The sequence below is a fragment of the Pituophis catenifer genome, unplaced genomic scaffold, assembly GCF_029215685.1.
Source record: "Pituophis catenifer annectens isolate HBS135680 unplaced genomic scaffold, rPitCat1.0.hap2 SCAF_2, whole genome shotgun sequence".
NCBI classification, from domain to species: Eukaryota; Metazoa; Chordata; class Lepidosauria; order Squamata; family Colubridae; genus Pituophis; species Pituophis catenifer.
The window spans coordinates 76,995,818-77,019,552 of NW_027256882.1; the positions used below are offsets into that span (position 1 = coordinate 76,995,818).

General features: G+C 40.5%; 1 protein-coding gene across 1 annotated transcript in view; it reads left to right on the plus strand.

Moving 5' to 3' along the window:
- The first annotated feature begins 892 nt into the window (after window positions 1–892).
- WNT7A (Wnt family member 7A) overlaps window positions 893–23,735 on the plus strand; it is a 47,964-nt gene continuing 25,121 nt past the window's right edge. Inside the window, exons 1-2 of the mRNA XM_070933658.1 lie at window positions 893–963; window positions 3,026–3,252. Coding sequence (XP_070789759.1) covers window positions 893–963; window positions 3,026–3,252 — 298 coding nt within the window. The remainder of the gene's footprint in view (window positions 964–3,025; window positions 3,253–23,735) is intronic.

A 23,735-nucleotide genomic window follows, 5' to 3' on the forward strand; every position in this document is an offset into this window, starting at 1 on the left:
ACCTGAACCGGCAGAAGAGAGTGGAACTGGATAAAGGGAAGCTCGCCATCAGAATCAGAAGCCAAGCAAAACTGGGTCTCGCTTAGAGGCTGGTCAATGACTGGCTCCCGTTGCGGGGCGAGGAAGCGAGAATCGATCAGAAACCGATTCGGCGTTTAGGAATTAGAGACTGCAGAAACTCAAGCGAGAGAGAGAGAAGGAAGCCACTTTCAAACAACTCCGGGATCGTTTATTATGATGGCTTTGGGGGCAAAGCGGGAGGAGAAGGCGAACAGGTGATCGGTGCGCGATTCTTTCTCCCGCTTCCACCCTTCGCCCCCACCCCAAACCATTTAACTTCTTTCCCTTCCCACCCCCACCCCACCCGGGCTGGACTACTCCCTCCTTTGGAGAACACGCCCCAGTATGCTGAAGGAGAGAGAAAAGCTTTCGAGACACCAACTCTGAACCTGCGGGGAAATTCGCTCGAGTTGCTGCTGCTGCTGCCGCCGCCGCCGCGAAAGGGAGAGGAGACGGGAGAGTCCTTTGCATCCTTCCCCGCGCGCGCGCGAGAGAGCTTTCCAGGGCTGCGTGTGACAGGCATACAAATCCGGAATCGAGAGGGAGCGAAGAGAGACCCAGTGGAGGGCGATGGTGATTGCCTCTTGGGATTTACAAACACACACCGCTCGCTCCGGGTGGCTCCGAGCGCAGGAGGGCTGGACTGTTTTGTCTGAGCTACTTTGACCTGGCGTTGCACTGTCTGAGACACCGAGAAACCCACCAGGGCGCAGAGAGCGTGCAGGGGGGCAGGCATTATTATCACTACCATTGTTATTTTAAATACACTTTAAAAAACAAAAAAGACAGAACTTTCGCATGTTGATCTGAAAGCCAACGACGATCGAGGAATATGAACAGGAAAACCAGGCGCTGGATATTCCACATCTTTATGAGCCTAGGGATTGTCTATATCAAAATAGGGTAAGTCTCTCATTTTCTCTCTTCTTCCCTCCCTCTCTCTTTCTCTCTCTCCCCCCTCTCTCTCCCTCTCTCTTTCTCTCTCCCTCTGTCTTTCTCTCTCCCTCCCTCCCTCTATCTCTCCCCCCACCTCATTTTTTAAAGGCAAACACGCTGCGGTGGCTCAACCTGTCCAGACCTGTGCTAGCATTTAACTCGGGGGAAGTCTGAAAGGATTCTCTCTCCGTCTCTCTCGCTCGCTCCAGGGTGAGGCGACTATTTTTGCTACTCTCGTCCCCAGCGGAATTCTAAATGTGCGTCAGTTCTGGGGAAAGGCGAAAGTCCTCGCCTGGCCAGGCGAGAGGCATGACCAGAATGGCAATGAGCGCCAGGCAGGGAAAACAGCGGTTTAGGGCAGGATCCGCGGACCTTGGTCCTTTTTACCCTTTCTCGGTGTCATCGCCTGGCCAATGAGGGGCCTGGACCGAGGCCTGCTTTTGGTACCCAGAAAAGGAACTGGGCAGCGGTGTGCGCCTGGCCACGGACTCCACGTTGTCCCACGTGCCACGACTAAGTTTCAGAACTGAACCCGCATCCCAGAGCCGAACCATTTCTGTGCGGAAGTCGCTCAGCTGAAACCTGCGCAGGTTCATTCAGCCCTTCCCTGGGGAGCTGACTTGTGCGGGATCTCGGGCCCCACTTTGATTCTTTTTCCCACCGCCGGCGGCAGCGGGCTGAGCACCTCAGCGCGCTTCCAACTGCCTGCACAAAAGTAACCTGGTTACCTGTAACCAGCTCCCAGGCATTTCAGAGGCTCTCGTTTCTAACTTCGCCGCGCCCAGGTTACTTGCGTTCTTCCCGTTCAAAGAACCCGCCTACGAAGTGCCGTGAAAAGAAAGCACCCCGCCCGAAGGAGTTCACGGCCAGGGTTAGGGTAGAGCTTCCCCGTCCTTTGGTAACGTCGGAACAAATCCTGTTGGGAGAGGAGAACCCGAGAAGGGGCGCCTACTCGCCCCGCTGGCCAAGCTTGGGATCATCCCTAGCGCCGACTTCGTGAGGTGGGACTGCCAGGTGCGTGGGAGGAGGCCTACAGCTCTCGGGGGATGGGGGTGGGTGTATTTTCGAGGCAAGGGAGAAGGCTGTGGAATTCCTACGCGCCGATGTTTGGAAGGGGGTTAGAAGTAGGATCCTGAGCACCTCCCACCCCCCACCCCCCCAGTCTATGCTTAGACGGGTTGCTAGTTGTCTTAAATTGAAAGAGAGGCCAGGAGGAGGATGGTCACGCATTGGCACCTCTCTCTTCCTCTCCCTTTCTCAATCCTGTAAGCCCCCTTCTTCCCACTAGTGTCTTTCAAATACTCTGGGCTACCATTTCCCCCAGTTCCCAGTCGCGCGATTCGTTGTATCTGGAGGGCCCCCGGTTGGGGAAGTCCGGAATAAGAGAGCAACCCCCCACACACACACCGCACGAGGAGATTGGGAGAGAGAAGGGAGGCGAGGCTCTCCTCGCTGTTAAATTGACCCAGCTCCTTTTTTCAGCGCCGTAGTCCGGAGGGACAGCGGACGCCGGCAGACGAAGCAGCCGAGCCGAGCAGCGCTGGGCTGGCGTTCTTGGCCGTGGGGGGCTCTTTGGTGGAGCAAAATGATGCTGCTGGCCCTGCTCGAGTATGTGCCCGATGGTTTTAGGGACACTTGTTACTGAGGATGCCGGAGAACAAAGGGGGGGGGGGGGAAAGGGCGGGCTGGCCGGTTCAGTGCCCCTTACCTATTTCTGCGAGGGAGGGTGGGAGTGGGGGTGGTTAGAAATCCCCCCCGCCCTTTCCCCCACCCTTGGGCTTGCTGAAAGCTCGCTCTCGTAGACAATCGGTGGAATAAGCGGCTGTCGAGCCTTGATGGGCAGATGAGCCGCTCGGAGGGCTTAAGCGGCATCCGGGCGGGCTTTGATGTTGAGAAACCTGCCACTTCCAGTTCGTACCGAGGGGCGCCTCAAAGAAGAGCCTTTTAGAGAATCGATTGATCCCGACTCGGATGAGATGATTCATTATCGCTCTTCTCCCTCTCCCTCTCCCTCTCCTTTTCTTCTTAGGGGTCTTTCTTCGGTCGTGGCTTTGGGAGCCAGTATCATCTGTAACAAAATCCCGGGATTGGCTCCAAGACAGAGGGCGATCTGTCAGAGCAGACCCGATGCCATCATCGTGATCGGGGAAGGCTCCCAAATGGGAATCAACGAGTGTCAATTTCAGTTTCGCAATGGTCGGTGGAACTGCTCTGCCTTGGGCGAGAGGACCGTCTTTGGAAAAGAGCTGAAAGTGGGTATGTTACCTCCTCCTTATAAGCTGTTCCAGGGGTGAGCCTGAAATCCACTCAGAGAAGAGTCGTTAGCTAGGGAAATAATGGAGCGGGTCCAACTGTTCAGGGAAATTACTTTCAGTGGTAGTTCTAAAACCTTGCTTAAAGCTTCCTTTTCTTTGCAAACATATATACAAGGCGTGGCCTTTAGAAAAGTTCCCAATGTGACTTCACTCCCAAGCTTACCTTTTAAAAAAGAGTTTTTTCCCCAACTTTAAAACTTAAAAAAAGTTTTAAAAGTCCATCCTACAGCAATTCCTCATTGGAATCAAGATACTGTAAGTTGTGTCCAAACTGTAAGGCTACAGCTGAAACTCTCAATGTGTGGCCCTCCAGATGCTGCTGAACTGCTGCTGATACTAAGTCTAGTATCTATCACTTTAACCATTTTGATTGGGGATGTCAGGAGTGATAATAGAGCAACATCTGGAGAACTGACTATAGGTTCCCCACTCTTAAGATAAGGGAATAGATCTCCCTGACCCCTGGTATCTCCAAATAAATATGATTAGGATTGAAATGATGCTATTAATCAGGTTGGCTCAGGTTTGCACTTTTTTTGTCAGTGTTGTGATCATGATGCACTTAGATAGAAAGTCATTAAAGTATCACAGACAAAATTCAAGCAGTGCATGCTTTACAATTACATCACCAACCAGTTTCTAATAATACTGAAAGATACAGAAGTTCTCTGTGTGAAAATGCCATGTAAACTTGGCACATTAAACATAACAGAACTTTTCATAGTCTTTGTGTGAGACATATAAACATCCTTCCAGCTAATGGACATTTCAAATTTGCATTCCAGGATCATAAAATGCAGGAAGGGAGTGGGAGTAGGGAATGGTGTAAATATCATGTGTGAAAATAATCTGAAACTCTTGGTCAGCCAAAGTAGATAGTTTTTTTTTTAAAAAAAAAAACACTAATTTGTGATAGTCAGAATCAGATTTTAATGAAATGGTAGATGACAGTATTGATCTTTAATTAAGTTGTCTATTATATAGTGGTTTAATTGTTGATACATATTTAAGAACAGTCCTATACATCTGAAAATGTCACTTTACTTTTTCTCTTTTCTAAAAGATTGCTTATTTATTCTTGTTGCTTGACTTGGAAGTCTTTGAAGTTGGTATCTGCCACTTGTGTCCAAGAAACTTTTCATTCAAAGAGGCTGATTCCTGAACCATGTCAGCAGCCTGGGTCCATCAGTAGGAATTAACTAGAGCTAGGGGTGTTCCATGCTGAATAAGGAATGGTTATGTTTGCAAATGTCAAATGTTTGTTTGATATCCAATTCAGCAAAATTCTGAAAGTTTCGCAATAGATTATATTTGAATAAACAGGAAGGTCCCAAATATAGGTGAAAATTGAAATTTGAGGACCTGTATGTGATTTGTCATCAATAAATACCAATAGTTATACTGTATAGTCTTCTATATGAAATAGTCAAGCTCTTTCAAAAACGAAGTGCACTTTTTTGTATATACATGTGAACTAGTTTGGGACACATGACAAATTTTCTTAAACGGATGTTCTTTGAATATATTTGATTATTAAGCTGCAATTCCCATGATTTCCATCTAGGTGGATCAAATATAGTGGCCATGCATAATGGGAAGGTATTTGAAAGGTGCCATATTAGGGAAGGGGCTATATGGTGCTCCTAACTAGGATTTATTTGGGTTTATTTTTTTTATTATTATACAACTGAAAGTTTAACTTTAGAAAATCAATGGATATATTTCAATACTAATGTGGCTATCTTTGTAGAAGTGCTGCTATCTGTATTGACTTGCAGCCAGTCAGTCTTGAATTCCACCGAAATGCATCTACAGGTAGTCCTTGACTTATGACCACAATAAGTCAGATTTTTTTGTTGCTAACTAAGGTGTTTGTTAAGTGAGTTGCACCCAATTTTATGACCTTCAGCGAATCACTATAGTTTTAAAGTGAATCACACATTAAGGCCATCAAGTTTTCCTTATTGACTTTGCTTGTTGGAAGCTGGCTGGGAAGGTCACAGATATGATCACATGACCCTGGAATGCTGCAGCCTTCATAAATACATGAACTTTTTTTGGGGATACCTTCGTGACTTCAAATAGTCACTAAATGAATGGTTATAAATTGAGGATTATGTGCACGTCATTAACTTATTTACTGAAAAGTGGTAATCTACTGAGTTATAGTCCTATATACAGTGCAGACCCACAAGAAATAATTCTATAATTTTATGCTTCTGAGTAGATAGCATGGATGTTACTTGTGCTAGTGCCACTTTTCAAGGAAGAATGTAGGTTTAAAAATCATAGCTGAAAAACATTGCAGATTTTCCTTAGTACTTCCAATGCAATTAATGACAACTATTGCTAATGATTATTTTTTGTGTAACAAAGCTCCCTGCTGAGTACATCTGAGGTAAGGAATTCCTTGAGAGCATCTGCATTCTTTTCTCTTTAGAGGTGAGGTGTATTTGTTTGCTGTTCATGATTTCAGCCACTTTCTTGCTCATGAATAATCAGGTGGATGCATTGACTTTCTTTATTTGATAATTTAGCCTCCTCCCATCAATTTAGCATATGAGAAACATAATTATACAATGACTTCATTTTAAATGTGATGAAGCTGCAATTCAACCATTCCATGGTTTGTAACACCAAAAGATTCCTTACATGTTCTTTTCAACTGACAACAAGACATGCTAAGGGCATGGTTCCAAACATGTAATCGTATGATGCTTTTAATCCTTATTCACAGCTGTTATTTCTAACAGAGATGACATGCTTACATCTATGTTCTCAGATTTAAGTATTCTTGGAAAGAAGCCAGTCAAAGTTCAAAGAGGATTTGGGAGAAAGAGCATTGACAGAGTCCTATAGTAGCCTAAGGGGCAGAATATAAAGGCAACACTAAGAGGAAGGTGTGTCTAAAATGCAAGTTGCTTTGATTTGCTGGAAGAACTGATCCAGACCCATTTAGTCTTAATTCACCAATACTTAGATGTGCATTGAAGTCAGTACAGTACTGTGAACGGTGTATGTTTCTTATATACTGAAACAAACTATTGTACTAAGGACAGCCTAAAAAAAAATGCTTTGGCAAGTTTATCTTAAATAGATGTATGAATGCTCCAAATTGCAACAGAAGTTTAAGATCTTCCTGAGTTCTGAAGTCATGCTTTATCTTTCAGGTAGATAGTTCTAGGTTCACCAAATGTAGCATTCCTGTTTTTTGTAGAGAAAACTTCAGAATAATTACACTCATTAAAATATTTTTAAAATATCTTCATGTATCTGTCTTGTGATTTAGAAGCTCAGATTGACTGCCTTCTTATACATATATGTTACAATTTTATTTTTTATGGTTAACATATATATTTGGGTCCTAGAAAATACTGCTAGAGTGAAAGGTGAAAGGCTTGGAGTTTGTTAAGAACTAGAAGCTATTGGGGATAGTGTGAAAATTATTTGTTAGGAACTAAAAGCTATTGGGGATAGTGTGAATATTATCTCCTACTTGACCAACTCTCTGCTATAAGTCAAGGGAGTTCCATGTCGCCCTTTGAAGAACTTGGAAATACAGAATAATGCAAATACTTTCCAAGTTATCAAGGTATAGCATAACCATGTGGATGCTATAACATCTCTGAAGATTTGGAGAAACATAATCTAATTCTGAAGCAACACCACCTCAAGACAAATAAACAGGCGTGTATTCTTTGTAGGAACAAATCTTCCATTCCTGTCAGATCGATTCCCAAGTTTTTATCCCTTTTACATCTTTCTTAAACATTCATACAGCTGAAAATTAGCCTAAGATCACTGTGATTCTGAGGATAAAATTTACCATCAGATTCTCTGCTGCCTTGTCGTGAGTTTGTCACAGGATTTTTTGGATGTACACCATAACCTTATTCCTAGCATAATGGTTTCTTCTCTTTAATTGCCAGATCTGTTCAGTTTTCACTAAATTTGAATTACCTTCTGCTTAGGGAGCATAAAATGGCTATTGGGGATCCATCTGGGACCCTAACCCTTAGGCTAGAATAGTATAATCTCTAATTAGCAGTTAATTAAAGATTTAAAAAAAACTTTTGTTGACAGCAAATTTTAAAAGAGCTTCCAATGATATCATTGGAAAGTGCCTAAAACATGAAGGGTTGTTGAAGGATGGATTGTTCATTCCTAATGCGGCAAATCTGCTCACCTGCACTATATTGTATTATTGAATATATATACACTATATTGTATTATCCAGTTTTGGTCACCACACTATAAAAAAAGATGTTGAGACTCTAGAAAAAGTGCAGAGGAGAGCAACCAGGATGATTAGGGGACTGGAGACTAAAACATATGAAGAACGGTTACATGAACTGGGCATGGCTAGTCTAGTGAAGAGAAGGACCAGGGGAGACATGATAGCTGTCTTCCAATACTTGAGGGGCTGCCACAGAAAGAAAGGGGTTAAGCTGTTTTACAAAGCACCTGAAGGCCAGACAAGGAATAATGGATGGAAACTGACCAAGGAGAGATTCAACCAAGAAATGAGGAGGAACTTTCTGACAGTGAGAACAATCAACTAACAGAACCACTTGCCTTCGGAAGTTGTGAGAGCTTCATTACTTGAGACTTTCAAGAAAAGATTGGACTGCCATTTGTCAGAAATGGTGTAGGATCTCCTGCTTGAGCTGTAGTTTGGACTAGATGACCTATAAGGTCCCTTCCAACTCTGTTAATCTGTTATCTGAGTAAAAAGAGCTACAGGTAGTCCATGATGAACAACCACAATTGAGATTGGAATCTCAGTTGCTAAGCAAGGTGGCTGTTACATATTAATTAGGCTGTGCCTAATTTTTTGCTATGGTTTTAAAGCAAATCACTGCAGCTAAGTGAATCAAATGGTCATGGAAATAAATCCAGCTTTCCACATTGCTTATAGGAAATCAGCTGGGGAGGTTGTAAATGGTTATCACATGACCCTGGGATGCTGTAACTGTCATAAATACATGCCAGTTGCTAAATGCCTGGATTTTGATCATGTGACCATGTGGAATGGATACTATGACAGTCATAAATGCAATACTGGGTGTAAGTCACTTTTTTCGGTGCCATTGTAACTTTGAATGCTCAGTAAATAAATAATAGTAAGTTGAGGACTACCTGTACAGTATTTGAATGTTGGCCCATGTGTGTGATTTAAATAATCACAGTAGAGAATCTTCAAATACATTTTCTGAATATTTCAAAGACAATGCTTTACATCTTGCTACATAATCCTTTTTCCTTGCCCTCAACTCAAAAATATGTTCTCCAAGTGGATTTACTTAAAAAAAAACCCAAAGGATACAAAACAGGAATTGGTACTCTTTCAAGCTTGGTCCATACTTTTGGATGGGTTTTCTGAGTTTCTGAACATTAAAAACATTCTCCTTGTCTCTGATGCGTGCAGATGAAACCCATTTTGGTTAGAAACAGGAGTATATGAGGCAGCTGGATCTTGCTTCAAGGAAGCTTCTTATGATGTGGAAGGGACCAAGTTGAGCGAGAAGTGTCACTTGAAAGTTTTTTCTAGTGTTTCCAGTGGTTGACATGTGCAGAAGCCTCTGTCAGCCACCAGAACCAGAGATGAGGCCTCACAGCGACACGAAAGGAATCAACATGGCTGCTAGTTTATAAGTATGTATCAGTATGTCTTGTCTGGCCAAACAGCTTCAAAGGGGCTCTTCATGCTTTGAAATGAAGCCTCCTTAAGAGCTTTACAAAACCCTAATACACAGACTGGAAAAAGTAGAACAATGGTAGGAACATTATGAGTTATGTAAATCCATCTCAATAATCCAAGGTTTTTATGTTCAATTTGTGAGTCAGGGTCAGAGGACAAGAGTGTACCTTGTAGAATTACCCAATGCTGTTAGTCAATCCTCTATTGGGCTGAGACTGGCGGATGGGGTAGAGCAAAGGGCTGAAGGTAATTGTAGGAGCAGTGCAATTACTGAGTAAAGAACTTTGTGATATACCTACAGTATTCTATGTGATACTGTATACCTATAATGCTACAAGGTATGCTTCTCCTGACCTCTTCCCCTGACCCTTCCTAAATAAGGGTCTCACTTTCTCAAGTTAGGCAATTTGGCATGCAACTGCTTAAAAGTTTGACTGAGCGGCTAGGGCACTCAAATCTAATAAGATATATAAATGTGGCCTTTGTAAACTCTTTTCCAAATGTGCCATTTATTTTTCAATGAATAAGTCTGGAATCTAGAGAGTACAGTTGAATGGGAATGACGGGCAGTTCAAAACAAATTAAGTTCCTAACCAATCAATATAGATTATGTTCTTGTTCCTTGATTTACCTTTTGACTGATCAGAAGTACCTCATGACTAATGTCAGACATTCTTGTGTAACTTGATCAGCATCTTAGAGAACAACCATTAACTGAAGATCTAATTAACTGACTTTATGACCAGATATTTTATTATTAAATGTACAATTCAGTATGTAATCTGCTATTCCATGAAGACATCTGGATTCAAGAGAATTTTTGAAGTTTAAAATTTAAATATTGTAGAAAATATTTTGTGTTAGCTGATGAAGAAAGTAGCTAATCAAAATTATGGAAATAAAGTGAGTTTTAAACTATAGCCAAATATATCCATTTTTCCTCCATCCATATGCAAAAGCTCATCTCCATAGAGTCTAGTATGATCTCTCAGAAGGCTCCTAAAGTTTTCAAAATGCTTGAAGGGTTGCAGATCAGTTGCAGAGACCCGTTTTGTTTGTTGGACAAATCTCAGGTTTAATTTCTATCCTAACTCATTGTGGTTGGAAAGGACTCCAGTCTTTAATTCTATGCACAGCAGACATAGACACTACTGATCTTAATAGACAAATGCTTTTTGATTCAGCGAAGGTACCTTTCAAGATTCTAGTCCTTTCTTTCTACAGTTACATACTTAACTGGATGTATATATAGTGCATTGTGGCTTTGCCCATCACTGAAAAATAGCTGATGTTTGTTGTTGTTAGTTGCGAACAGGGGTGGGTTCTAATTTTTTTTACTACCAGTTCTGTGGGCGTGGCTTATTTTGTGGGTGTGGCTTGGAGGTCATGTGACTAGGTGGGCATGGCTAGCTGGTCAGAGTCATTTCTGGAAGGTCCTCGCACTTACGATCAAGTCCTCGCACTTACGACCCAAGTCATTTGTTTGCTTTTAATCAGCTGTAGGACGGCCCTTTGAAGCCCCACCCCAAGAGTTTAAACAGTTTTTTTTCCCTCTAGTCATCAGCTGAGACTCAGGAGGCAGCAATAGATTGGGAGTGGGACCAAATAAAAGGTAAGAATAACGGGGGTGGGGGGGTGGGAGAGGTGGGAGGGCAGGGGGGGAGAACCGGTTCTGTGGGTCATATCGTCACCACTACCGGCTCGGCCGAACTGGACCGAACCAGAAGGAACCCACCATTGGTTGCGAAGTCATGTCCGACCCATCGCGACCCCATGGACAACGTTCCTCCAGGCCTTCCTGTCCTCTACCATCTTCTGGAGTCCATTTAAGCTCATGCCTACTGCTTCAGTGACTCCATCCAGCCACCTTGTTCTTTGTTGTCCCTTTCTTCTTTTGTCCTCAATCTTTCCCAGCATTAGGCTCTTCTCCAGTGAGTCCTTCCTTCTCATTAGGTGGCTAAGGTATTTGAGTTTCATCTTTAGGATCTGGCTTTCTAAAGAGCAGTCAGGGTTGATCTCCTCTAGGACTGACCGGTTTGATCGCCTTGCAGTCCAAGGGACTCACAAGAGTCTTCTCCGGCACCATAGTTCAAAGAACCTGATATTAGACTAATCCAAAAGCCTGTTTAATAAATTAAAAGAACCAGGCAAATCTAGCTAGCTTTACGCTTGAGGATTGATCATTATGTTACAAATAAAAAGATCCAAAGGGGGAAAAAAAGTCTGTGGAATTTTGATTCTACTCCTCATTGGGGATGATTGAGTTAGATTTATAAATGACTCCATGGTTTTCAGGGAACCCCAAACAATGGTCACTGGCTTCCCAATGGAAAGTGCAGCGGGAAGATTGAAACCCTGCCTCCTTTTACATGCATGTAGTGTGTTTGACACATGTTAAAAAGGGGTGAAGCTTCAATTGTCTGCTTGTGTTCTCCATTTTGAAGCCAGCGACCATTACTTTGGATGCCTCTGATGCCTTTAAAAACTCTTTTAAAGATAAAGGGAGATATTTCTTTAATGAAAGAAATGTAAGATAAAAATCTATTTCAATTAATTATAAATTACAGTGCTGAAATTCTAAATTAATTTATTTTATAATGAAATGCTTTCAGCAGAATATTATATGATAACCTATTAGCATTTGATGGATATGTTAACCAGTGTTATTAGAATAATTGACCTAGGATGAGGGTCATATACCTACAGTAACTTATTAAGTTACTTTAATTACCATTGTCATTTACGATACTGTTCACTATTTGGGGTCGATTTACAAAGTTGGATTGTAATTCCTGATTGATATGAAAATCACTACCTTATAGCTAGATGCAGTTAACACTGATTCACTGAGTGTCATGAATGAGTAAAATGGGTTATACTGTGGCCCAGTACTGATAATAACATACAGAATAAAATTTATCTTGCCCCATTGCACCAGATGAGAGTATTTATTTATGGAGTGTATGGCATACAATGTCAGGGAAATCTACAAATGCTAGATACAATGCAGTCCTGAATTGCCTAAATTGCTAGTTCATTCTGTTCAGCACTTGCATGCCTATCCTTGGTGCACCTCAGGAGGCAAACTAGCTTATACCAGCTGACTATAGGTACTCATGTTGGTGGCTGTTCCAGGCTCCTCCACCAATCTCATCTCACCTTGTTTTGTGTTACCTTATGTCCAGCCACATCCAGCACTGTCTTCTGCTCTCTGCACATATGAATGCAGTTATGTTTTCCCCACTGAAGTGGTACCCATTTATGTACTTGCAATATTGCATGCTTTCGGACTGCTGGGTGGGCAGGAGCCAGGGAGCAAACAGCTGTTCTGCCCCAGCTACAGACCCCAAAGAATGCAGCACACACAAAGTTTGTACAAACCTTAGTTTACTAAATTAAATCAGTCTTTTTCAAATAAAGGCTGTTAATTAACTTTCTTAACAGCCTACAAGAATTCAAAGAATAAATAATCGTAATCTTACTATGGTTGGCAGAAAGCCCAGAAGCAATTTGCAGGAAGCTGATAAGAGAACTAAGATCAAGACGAAGAAGAGTGAACGAAGTTGTTCGCTGCAAATTGCCTCAGTCGTCGTCCTTCCTTAAATAGGCTAAGGAAGTGGCCAATTAGCCCCAAGCCTTACTCTTGAGGAGACCTCCTCCTGAGGAGCCACTCCTGTCTTTTGGCAGCTCTGCGCGCCCATGCATCGAAAAGGCTCCTCCTTTTCTTCCTCTTCACTTATAGGAGCTTCTGGAGGTTCTCTGAAGGCCCTGGCTGAATCCCCGCCTCTGGCACCACATCTTCTCCAGCCTGCTCATTGTCTGACTCGAGTGCCAGCTGCACAGGCTGCTGGCGCAGCACCACACCAGCCTCCTCGCTGTCCGAATCAGCTACTAGCCGCACAGGTCACTGACGGGCCACAACAGCAGCGGGAGCTCACTCCATTTCAGAGAGCCAGACTCAAACTGCTGGAATGCAGACCATTTCTGGCCAGCAGTTCCAGCGTCATTAAACCACTGTGCCACCACATCCCCAGATGCAGAAGTAGCCTGCTGTATTACACTCTAACCACTGCACCACCGCGGCTCTTACATTCAAGATGATTAAATAATTCCAATAGTAGAGAATATATGGTTGAGTTACAGGCAGTCCTCAACTTACGACCACAATTGCGATTGGAACTTCTATTGCTAAACAAGGTATTTTAAAAAGTGAGTTGCGCCCAATTTTACAACCTTTTTTTTTTGCTGCAGTTGTTAGCAAAGTCAGAAATGATGATCATGTGACCCCGGTACATTGGAATAATCATAAATATATGCCAGCTGCCAAACCCAGTTGTAAGTCACTATTCTCATCTCTGTTTGTAACTTCGAAAGGTCACTAAACAAATGATTGCAATTCAAGGACTATCATATTGGATTATTGTGTTCACTTAATGATTTTAGTGCAGGCAGTTCAGTGCACTGCTGATGTTATATAGGCTGATAATGAAACATCTGCAGGAAACCAATGAAGCTCAGAGAATATGAAGAACCCGACAGGGAAATATTTGTAGAAAAAAATATTATTTTAGCAAGATTGCTTGCAAATCCTAAACAGATTAAGGAAAATTGCAAAGAAATACACATTTTAGTGGAATGTCTTTGTTTTTGAAAAAACGTCAACTTCAGTGAAAAACGATAGATTTACAAAAACAAGAAAAGAGGGGAAAAAAACAAACTTTACACATTTGCAAAACTGAAAACTAAAGCATTTAATACACATGTTACCCGACTGCTTTTCCTTTCTGACTTGTAACACCTGCACGGAGAATAATGAAGTAATGACTGTCAGGAAATAAATATAAGTTTACTTTGATTTCAACAAGAACAAGATAGGCATGTAAAATAATTTATATATATGACATGGGGGAAAAGGCATAAGATGGTGTTGGGGTTTTTGTTTTGTTTTTTCGCATCCCAAAAAGAAAAAAAAAAAAACAGCCACCAAAAAAACAGAAGCCAAGTTGGAAATTTGGCATGGAGTATCTAAAAATTAACATGATACTTTTTGCCAGAGTCAATCTTCTAGGCAGTGACTGTCATAGGCAGATAAAAACATTGCCCCAAGGTCACTTTTACAGGAATTTTCATTTCATACCTGCCTTCAAATGTATCTTGTGAGTACATGTTTTAGAGAAACAAAGGATTGCATTACCGCGTGTTAGAAGAGTTAGGTTCTCTAATGCTGATTAAAGTTCTGCTAAGAGTTTTCTCCAAAAGAAAACACAATTGCACAAAATGTATTCTGATGCTCTAATGGCACCGATAAGTTGAATAGTATCCTTGAGAAGCCACATATCAAGTCAGGATGATTTTGTAATTAAATAGTGACTTTTTTGTGAAAATACCTACGAGAAGACGTTAAAATGAAGTCAGTGAGCAGTAATATAGCACATTTGCACTACAATTTTTGCCCGTATTGTTCTTCTTCCTGCCGGTTATTTCAAAATGATGATGTTGGGTGAGTATTATGAGATTAATCCAACACTTTCTATGCAAAGTGCAGGTACTCCTCGATTTACGACCACAATTGAGCCCAAAATTACTGTTGCTAAGTGATGCTTTTGCTAAGTGAATTTTGTGCCATTTTATAACCTTTGTTGACACAGTCGTTAAGTGAATTGCTGTAGTTAAGTTAGTAACACTGTTGTTAAGTGAATCTGATTTTCCCCATTGAATTTGCTTGTCAGAAAGTTCCAAAAGGTGATCACATGATCCTAGAACTCTACATCCATTATAAATAGGAACCAGTTGCCAAGCATCCGAATTTTGATCACATGACTGCGAGGATGCTGCAACCGTCAGCTGAAAAATGGTTGCAAGTTCCTTTTTTCAGTGCTGTTGCACCTTGGAACAGTCATTAAATCAGTGGTTCTCAACCTTCCTAATGCCACGACCCTTTAATACAGTTCCTCAGGTTGTGGTGACCCCCAACCATAAAATACTCCGGGGTGTATGTGATGGGGTTAGCGCAATGATGTGTTTTCCGATGGTATTAAGCGACCCCTGTGAAAGGGTCGTTCGACCCCCAAAGGGGTCGCGACCCACAGGTTGAGAACCGCTGCACTAAATGAACTATTGTAAGTCGAGGGCTACTGTTCCTGTACTCAGCAGCTCTACTGAGTTCAATTGGGCCAATTCCCTTTTAAGTATGAATGAAATGAATGGATTTACTGTAAGCATATAGAACATTGTGCTAGGTTCTGCCAGACATTTATTTTACCCTCTTCTTCTTTTTGCCTCATGATGAAATGGGCAAAAATCTCATTCATGCATTCCAGTGTATAAAGCTGCATTGCTAACATATTTAAAAGGCAGTGGTCTTTCCCTTGGAGCTATTTTTCAACTTGATACCTTGAGCCTCAGAACAGCCCCCCCCACCCCCCCCGCAGTCCAGGGAGATCCAGGAAACGTGGGAGGCGTTCTGCACCTTGCAAGATTTGACTGTTTATCAAGAGAAATGGGCATTTGATATTACTTTTGAGGCCACCATTTTTCATTGCGCAGGTTTTGTTTAATGGTCGTATCTATGCCCGGTAATGGAATTGAAGGAGGTAGATTTAGATAGTTGGGGAAAAGATGGGTTCTCATCTTCAATTTGCTGTTTATGAATTACGACTTCTATAGAGATGTGAAATAATGTAGTTCATGGCACATAATTGGCAAGCTCTGCTGTACTTTCCATCTTTATATTTTCACAATCGTTGTATAATTCAGCACATGTCTCTTCAGATAACTCCCTCCCTGACCCTTGACCTTAAATAGCAGAAAATGTAACATATGTTTTACGGTGAGACAAATACAAATTTGTCTTTTTTTATTTTTCAGAATACCTAATTTATGACACAGCTAGTTTGATAGTATGAAGTATTTTCAAGTCTCCAAGTCTCTGTGCATATTTACCAAAGTACTATGATGGCTGCATTACTATTTATCCTTCTCCTCCTCCTCCTCCTCCTCCTCCTCCTCCTCCTCCTCCTCCTCCTCCTCCTCCTCCCATGTACACCAAGAGCTTCTGCACTTGGTCAAATAAATATTCAATTGTGCTACATTGCATCCTTCTCATTTTGTTTTCTTAAATAGTTTAAACTTCTATTACTTTCTGCAACTAGTTGAACATAGATTTATTAAAATGGTGATTCATTGAAAAAATGAAGACGTCCCTACCCCTATAGCTTCTATATTTTATCTCTTCTTAACTGATTTTAAACAGTCATGATCATCCTCATCAAAATTTTGCATATGTTCAGGTTCTATGGTACCACAAGTTATACTCCTATTTTGGATGCTTGCCTCACATCTCCAAATCCTCTAGAGTCCTTTATATTATCTCAGTAAGCTGATTTAGCAAAAAAGTAAAATTGGGTATGGACTATCAAATTGAATCTCAAGACAAACAGACAAGAAGAGCATTAGGCAAACAAACTGAGATTAGCTAAAGTTCCTGTTAAAGGTAAGGTAGCATTTCTCAGAAAATTGAAATCCTGGATTTTATTTGAAAACAGAAGACATACATTTTATTTAATGATAAAAACTGTTTAGGAGTGCATGGGTCAACTGTTAAATAATATCCCATTCAACAAATTAACTAGAGTTCCAAAAAGATAGTTTGAAAAATTATCCAGTGGTTTGAAAAAATAATCCAGAACTGTCAGAAATCTTTCTAGTAATCTCCATAAACCAGCCATTTTAATGTCCCTTGTTCCTGAAGAAGATAAAAGTTGCAGCAGTTCTAAATCACTATTTATCCATCTCAAAGTGTCTGTTGGGTCTTTCCAAATATAGTTTCAGTATTTGTGCTTTGACATATTTTAACATACATGTATGCGTGTCCATCATGATGATCTACAATTCCACTGAAATGTATATCCCATCAAATGAAGGAGTCTTTCTATTCTACATTTTGAATATGATATGAACTTGCCACATATTTCTATTGGTTCTGTGGCCTCTAGAATTAGTGAAATCTTTAATCAATCTGATTTAAGTTTCCAGTGAATGTTAAATTACATTCTTTGATTGATGTAGGCTTTTTATGCTCCCTGAAAAGTCTTCAGGTTTTGCAGGTAACCCTATAAACCTATGGAGACATTTTACTGTATCTCATCTCATACCTCAACAGGCGCAACCTCTTCTTTAAATGTTAATAATTTATTAGAGCATATTATTGTAAGTTAGCTTTTTGTGCTAAATTAAATACCTATGGAGATTCTCAGTCATCCATGCCATGGTTGTCCAAAGCTACTTTTTCAAAAAGCAACTGGACTTTTGTTTTTCCTTGAAGATGTTTCGCTTCTCATCCAAGAAGCTTCTTTAGTTCTTCTTCTTTGTGCTAAATTAGCTTCTTCTTCTTTTTTTTTAATTTGATTTATATGCCGCCCTTCTCCAGAGACTCAGGGCGGCTTACAATGCGTTAAACAATAGCCTTCATACTTTTGTATATTTTTACAAAGTCAGCTTATTGCCCCCACAACTGGGTCCTCAATTTACCTACCTTAGAAAGGATGGAAGGCTGAGTCAACCTTGAGCCTGGCAAGATTCGAACTTACTAATTGCAGACAGCTGGAGTTAAATTACAATGCATTAGTCTGCTGAGCTATCCAGGCTTCTTGTCTTCTTCCCTGCCTGCTTCCCCCTTTTCTCCACTTCTTTGATTGTGTTGATTCACAATCAAAACATATATTCCAAGGAAGATATATATGGAATTTGGATTTGTTGGATTACAGGTAGTCCTTAAATTATGACTATAATGCAGCCTGCTCATTATGGTGGTAAGTTGTGATGGGTCATGTGAGCAACCTGATTTTACAATCTTCTTTGCAGTGGTCGTTAAGCAAATGACACAGTTGTAAAGTGAATGTCATGGTTGTTGAATAAATGCTAATAGTTGTTATATGCACCCAGGATTTGCTATGGGCTGGTTTTGCCGAAAACTGGAAGTAAATCTGGTTTTCAGCAAAGCCATCATAAAACATGGTCATGTGACCACGGGACACTGTAAAATGCCATAAATGTAGCCTGGTTTCTGAGGACTTGAAGTGTAGTCACATGACTGCAGGGAAGGTGGGGCTACCAGACCTTCAAATCCAGATATCCCCCAGATAGGCCCTTTGTTGCTTATGGACTGATGGTAAGTCAAGGATTAACTGTTTCGTCTTTCAATACTAACAGTTTCATATTTAACATTTTTAAAAGCTTGATGCAGAGTTCAATGCTGAAGGGATTTGTATCCAAAGAGACGCTGATTATAGAAATTTAACAAATTGGTAGCTAGTTGCATTGCTCCCATTTCTGCTATTTCCCGAAAGCATCTTTTAGATTGCAGCTTTGGAACTCCTGCTGTGTGAATTATGTTGTTTCTCTTTAACATAAGCACAATGTTTAAATATTTTATCTGTGAACTGCTTTGCAGAGCGTTCAGAAAAAACGGAATATAAACTTTTTAATAACAGGTGAAACAGCTAGGGTGAAGAAAAGGAAGTTAACAGAAGAAATTCCTTAAAAGTGGTATTTGTTTGATTTGCAGTAGAATGCAGCAAATGCAGCAAATCATTCCACTGCAATCATTCTGAACATTACTTTGATTGATTATGTGCCATCACATTATCCCTTTTTTAACTATTCTTTAAAATAAATTAATCACACAAGTTTGAATAAATATGATAACTATAATTGACTGCAATTATATCCATGCTGTTTGAGACTAACTAACCAGCAGAGCAATTCTTCTGAATAAAAATGCCTAGAGGTATATATTTGAAAATAATATTGCATTGCAATATTATTTAAATATTGTTTCAAATAATGTTACAAAGATTTTGCATGATGCATAATTCTTCTCAGTGGTGAAACCCTCTTTTTTTTGGTATAATTTTAGTGGATTATACCCTCACAAATCACTTCACCCATCTGGAGAAAATAGGAAACATAATTACAAATGTAAATATCACAAATAAACCAAAGGCCCATGTGGGTTGGTTACATAAAGCTCTTGAGATGTTTTGAACTGCAGCTCTGACAATCCATAGCAATTGTCCTTGCTGGCTGAGAATTTTCAAACTAGAGACCCAGTGTGGAGGTCTCAGACCCAGTGTGGCTACCTTGAATAACTCACAAGCAGAGTCTAAAAGCAAGAATTGTCTCCTATTTTGTCCCTTAGCAATCATATTAGTGACCTGTAATCACAACTTCATGTGACAAGAAATTTCTACCTTTCCTCTTTGCAATATACATTATATAATATAATTGTAATTCTGTATGTAACACAAAGAATTGGATTTTTTTTTAAATAGTCCTGGATCTACTGCTACCCAATATGTTTGGGATGTTTCCTAGAAGCAACTAATATTAAAAATTGGAAAAACATTTTCCAGCTATTCCACCTTTGGAATAGATATTTTTCTTGAGAGAAAAAAAGACAGACTGGTGGGAAAGCACAGGGGGATACCAAAGGAAGATGTTATTAAGCTATCTAGACTCCCCATAAAATGTTGAGAAGGAGACAGGCAATGGCATGATAAAAACCTTGGCCAGGAGCATCTCTAGTCATCAGCAAGACTTGTAATTATTCTTGGAGCTGTTTCTTGAACAAGATTCTCCCCCCCCTCTAAAAACAGTATTATTTGATTTATGCTTCATACTGTCTAAAATAGCTTAGGGTGGGAATTTCTTATACATAATTTCCTTTGGCATATTTATCATTCTGAGTTCAATTGTTAACTGGATATAGCTTTTTAAGGGTGGTGGTTTTTGTTTATTTTTGCTAAGTCATTGGTATGGGCAATGTTTTCTTCAACACAATTTCTTACACTGGTGCCTCTTCCTTCCTATTCTCTCTTTTACCTGCAATGATGGATCTTTCTTATTTTCAGAGTTTAAAAAACTTTCTAAAAACAATAACCATACACTGTTGGATACAACAGCAACTTAAAATTAGAAACCCGGGTTTTAAGAAAGCTAGCCTATTTTCTACTTACTTTACATTTTAAGGAAGAAATGCTTTGATGTTATAGCTCATGTGTCATCAGTAAAAACCACAAGAGTTTTCAAATTTAATGAAGCATGGGTATGATTTCTAATCAATATCTTACCAAGCTTTTTATAACTCTGGGATAGCAAATTGCTTTGAATCCTTACCCAATATGTCCTTGTTTCTGTCCTTTAAAACTGGAGAGTTTTCATGAGCAAATCTAAATTTAAACAGAGGATAAGAAAGAAGATTCAAGAGCAGGAGAACTGTTTAACCTACTAAGGGGTAGGCAACTTACACTTTCTATATGTTTTAACAGTAACAAAGTTGGAAGGGACCTTGGAGGTCATGTAGTCCAACCCCCTGCTCACACAGAAGACCTGTACTAGGGATTTGAACCGCCAAACTGCCGACCTTTCTGATTGACAAGCTCAATGTCTTAGCCACTGAGCCACCTAGTCAGATAATGTTTGGACTAGAGTTTAATAAGCCCTTGTCATTGACTATGTTGTCCATGGCTGAAAGGTGTTGACATTGAAAGCTTTTAGAAAGGACCAGGCTGTCTTAGACTTAAACACTGCTCTACAGTGCTTTACAGTCCTCTCTAAGCAGTTTACAGAGTCAGCCTCTTGCCCCCAACAATCTGGGTCCTCATTTTACCAACCTCGGAAGGATGGAAGGCTGAGTCAACTTTCAGCCAGTGAGGATCGAACCCCTGGCAGTCAGCAGAATTAGCTTGCAATACTGCATTCTAACTACTGCGCCACCACAACATTGGTTTAAAGGCAATCTAATTACACATTCGTAAGTATTGTATGAATTTTAGAATGTTGTAAATAGTAGAGCACTGAGCCCATGAGAGTCAATTCCAAAAAGCTGTTTTAGAGCATACCAGAATGCAAACATTGCCCCAGTCAGTAATTCTTTAAAGCTGCTACATCCCCTCCTAGAGCTGAGACGCAACTTCAGAAAACTGCCTCGAGAGTAGCTTTCTATGAAGGGCAATTGCATGGTCTCAGGAAAAAGTGCAGTAAAGAATTTCAGGCATACAGTATGTTATATATGCTCTGAAGTACCTTTTTCCTAGCTGAATCTGAAAGAACATATAGGCTCCATTAGAGACCATATGTCAAAGAACGAATTTGAAATGAACAGTTGGACAAAACTGTTGGACAAAAGAGCCTTGGTAGTACAGTGGTCTAAGGCACCCTGTTATTAAGCTGGTTATTAAGACCAGCTGCCTGCAATTACTGCAGGTTCGAATCTCGCCAAGGCTCAAGGTTGACTCAGCCTTCCATCCTTTCTAAGGTAGGTAAATTGAGGACCCAGTTGTGGGGGCAATAAGCTGACTTTGTATAAATATACAAAAGGATGAAGGCTATTGCTTAGCACACTGTAAGCTGCCCTGAGTCTCCGGAGAAGGGCGGCATATAAATCAAATTAAAAAAAAACAACCCCCCCCCAGCATCCTATTATACTCCACTGTGGAATTCATGAATCTGAAATAGACATAGATTATGTCTATTTCATACAGTATGTGATAGTCATTGATATGCAAACAAATAAGGGCATGCAGCTTTCTTTTCTCATATCATTTTACACTAATTCTGTTAGAGAATACTTTGTTCTTCTTTTTTGGCCAGGCCTCGGTATCTTATGCCAGCGGTCCCCAATCTTTGAGGCTTGGTGGCCTGGCTGGGGAGGGGACAGGGGAATTGGGCTGCATGAGCGGTGGGTTGGTGGGCCGTTGTGTGTGTGCACATAGCCCTGTGTGAGTGGTAGGCCGGCGCACATGCACAGCTCGACTTGTGCAAGTGGTGGGCTGATGCGCACATGCATGAATGCTTGCCAGCCTGCTGCTTGTGCAAGTCAAGTGGTGCATGCATGTGCGCACTCCGTCCAGTTACTCGCACTGCTCAATTCCAAATAGGCCACGGCCTGGGGGTTGGGGACCCCTGTCTTATATTGTAATGTTATGACTAGAGACCAACCTTGAAAGTAATTTAAAATAAGGTAACCAGTACTAAGACAAACTAAGTCTAAATACAAAAATGTCCCAAGAAAAGGAAAAAACAAGCCTTTTCAATTTAGCAAATTGATTTGATTTCTTGATTCAGATTAGTGTTGAAAACTGCCTTGAACTGGATTCTCAAATCTATTCACTCAGTCAGTTTACTAAAAGCTGTCCCTACGCATGGACAGAAGTATCTGAATCATCCAGATCAATTGGGAACTTTGTGATTAGATCTGAGTTCCTCATCCGAGAAGATTTGACTTGACTTGTCTTCAAAGAGAATCTCTGAAAGGAGTTTTTTTTCCTCAGCCCTCATACTGTGCAATTAGAGAGATAAGAATCTTAAAGCAAGATACATTCATTGATACACTAGATGAAACAACTCTAGAGCAACTGGGGCATAGATCATAGGTCATAATTTCAAAGGACTGAATGGTAACATTGAAATTGGTCACGTGTTAATGGAAAGCCCTCGCAAATAAAGCTCTATTCATGTATTACAGAGATTTGCGAAAATAGCAACAAAACCACCACTCCTGTGCTGACACACATAATAGTTCATTACTATTCTTTAATTAACTCACAGCCCTCTCAACCTTAGGTCTCACTTCCTGCTATATTTGATAGGAGGTAGCCAGAAATACTTACTCACAATGGTGAGCAGCTTTCTCTTTCTTACTGCAGATATAAAACAAGGCTTTTCGGATTAAAAATTTTGGTAACCAAATTGGACTATATGAGGCAACAGAAGAACTGAAGTCATGACCTGAGACGGAAAACAAACAAACAAAAAAGAATATTTGGAAAGGTCAGATGAGGTTAATAGAGTAGTCATATCATCAGTGGATAATTGGGTAGAAGAATTAATTCTTAACCCATCCTATACGCTCAGAGGTAAATTTTATTGTGTTCAGTCAAGTACTTTCTAAGATAATTGAATGCACCATGGAATCAAATGTACTTTTTAAAATAGCAGAAAACATTATTAAAATCCATCTGAAATTAGCCCTTATCCGTTGGAATGGACCTCAGCCAGACATCAAGAAATATAAAAAGATTTTGGGGGAAATAAATTTGAACTTATTCTTTCCCTTGAAATTTGTCTACTGATCTGTCTGTCCATCTGTCCGCCTATTTATGCTGGCTACAATTTGTCCTATATATTTATTTGAGGATTGAACCAAAACTATAGTTATATTTGCATCACATGATATCTTTAAAAAGATTGTGAGTGATAACAACATACTCAATTTTGCACAAGTACTGGGAAAGTTGCCAAACTATAAATTCTTCAATACAATAGAACAGCAAAATGCAAGCCACGAAAAAGAAAGAAAGGAAGGAAGGAAGGAAGGAAGGAAGGAAGGAAGGAAGGAAGGAAGGAAGGAAAACCAAAGAAATCTGGGTTAATTCATATAGCATAGACACATTTTATGACATCAATGCTAAGGGAAAACTGTTTTCTGAATTTAGGAATTTGTTTTTAGCATCCGCACTGCACAATGCCCTCAGCTCTTCCACACAAACACCTTGGTAACTCAAGTATTTTTTTCAAATAATTTTATAATTAAGACAGGAGGGGAGCCATTTTCTGATCAACTGCAAATCTTTAAGAATTTAGTAACAGACTTTCCTTCTGCCTACCCTATCCTTGGCAATCTATCTATATTGTCATGATACAGGGAATTTGGTTGTGATGTG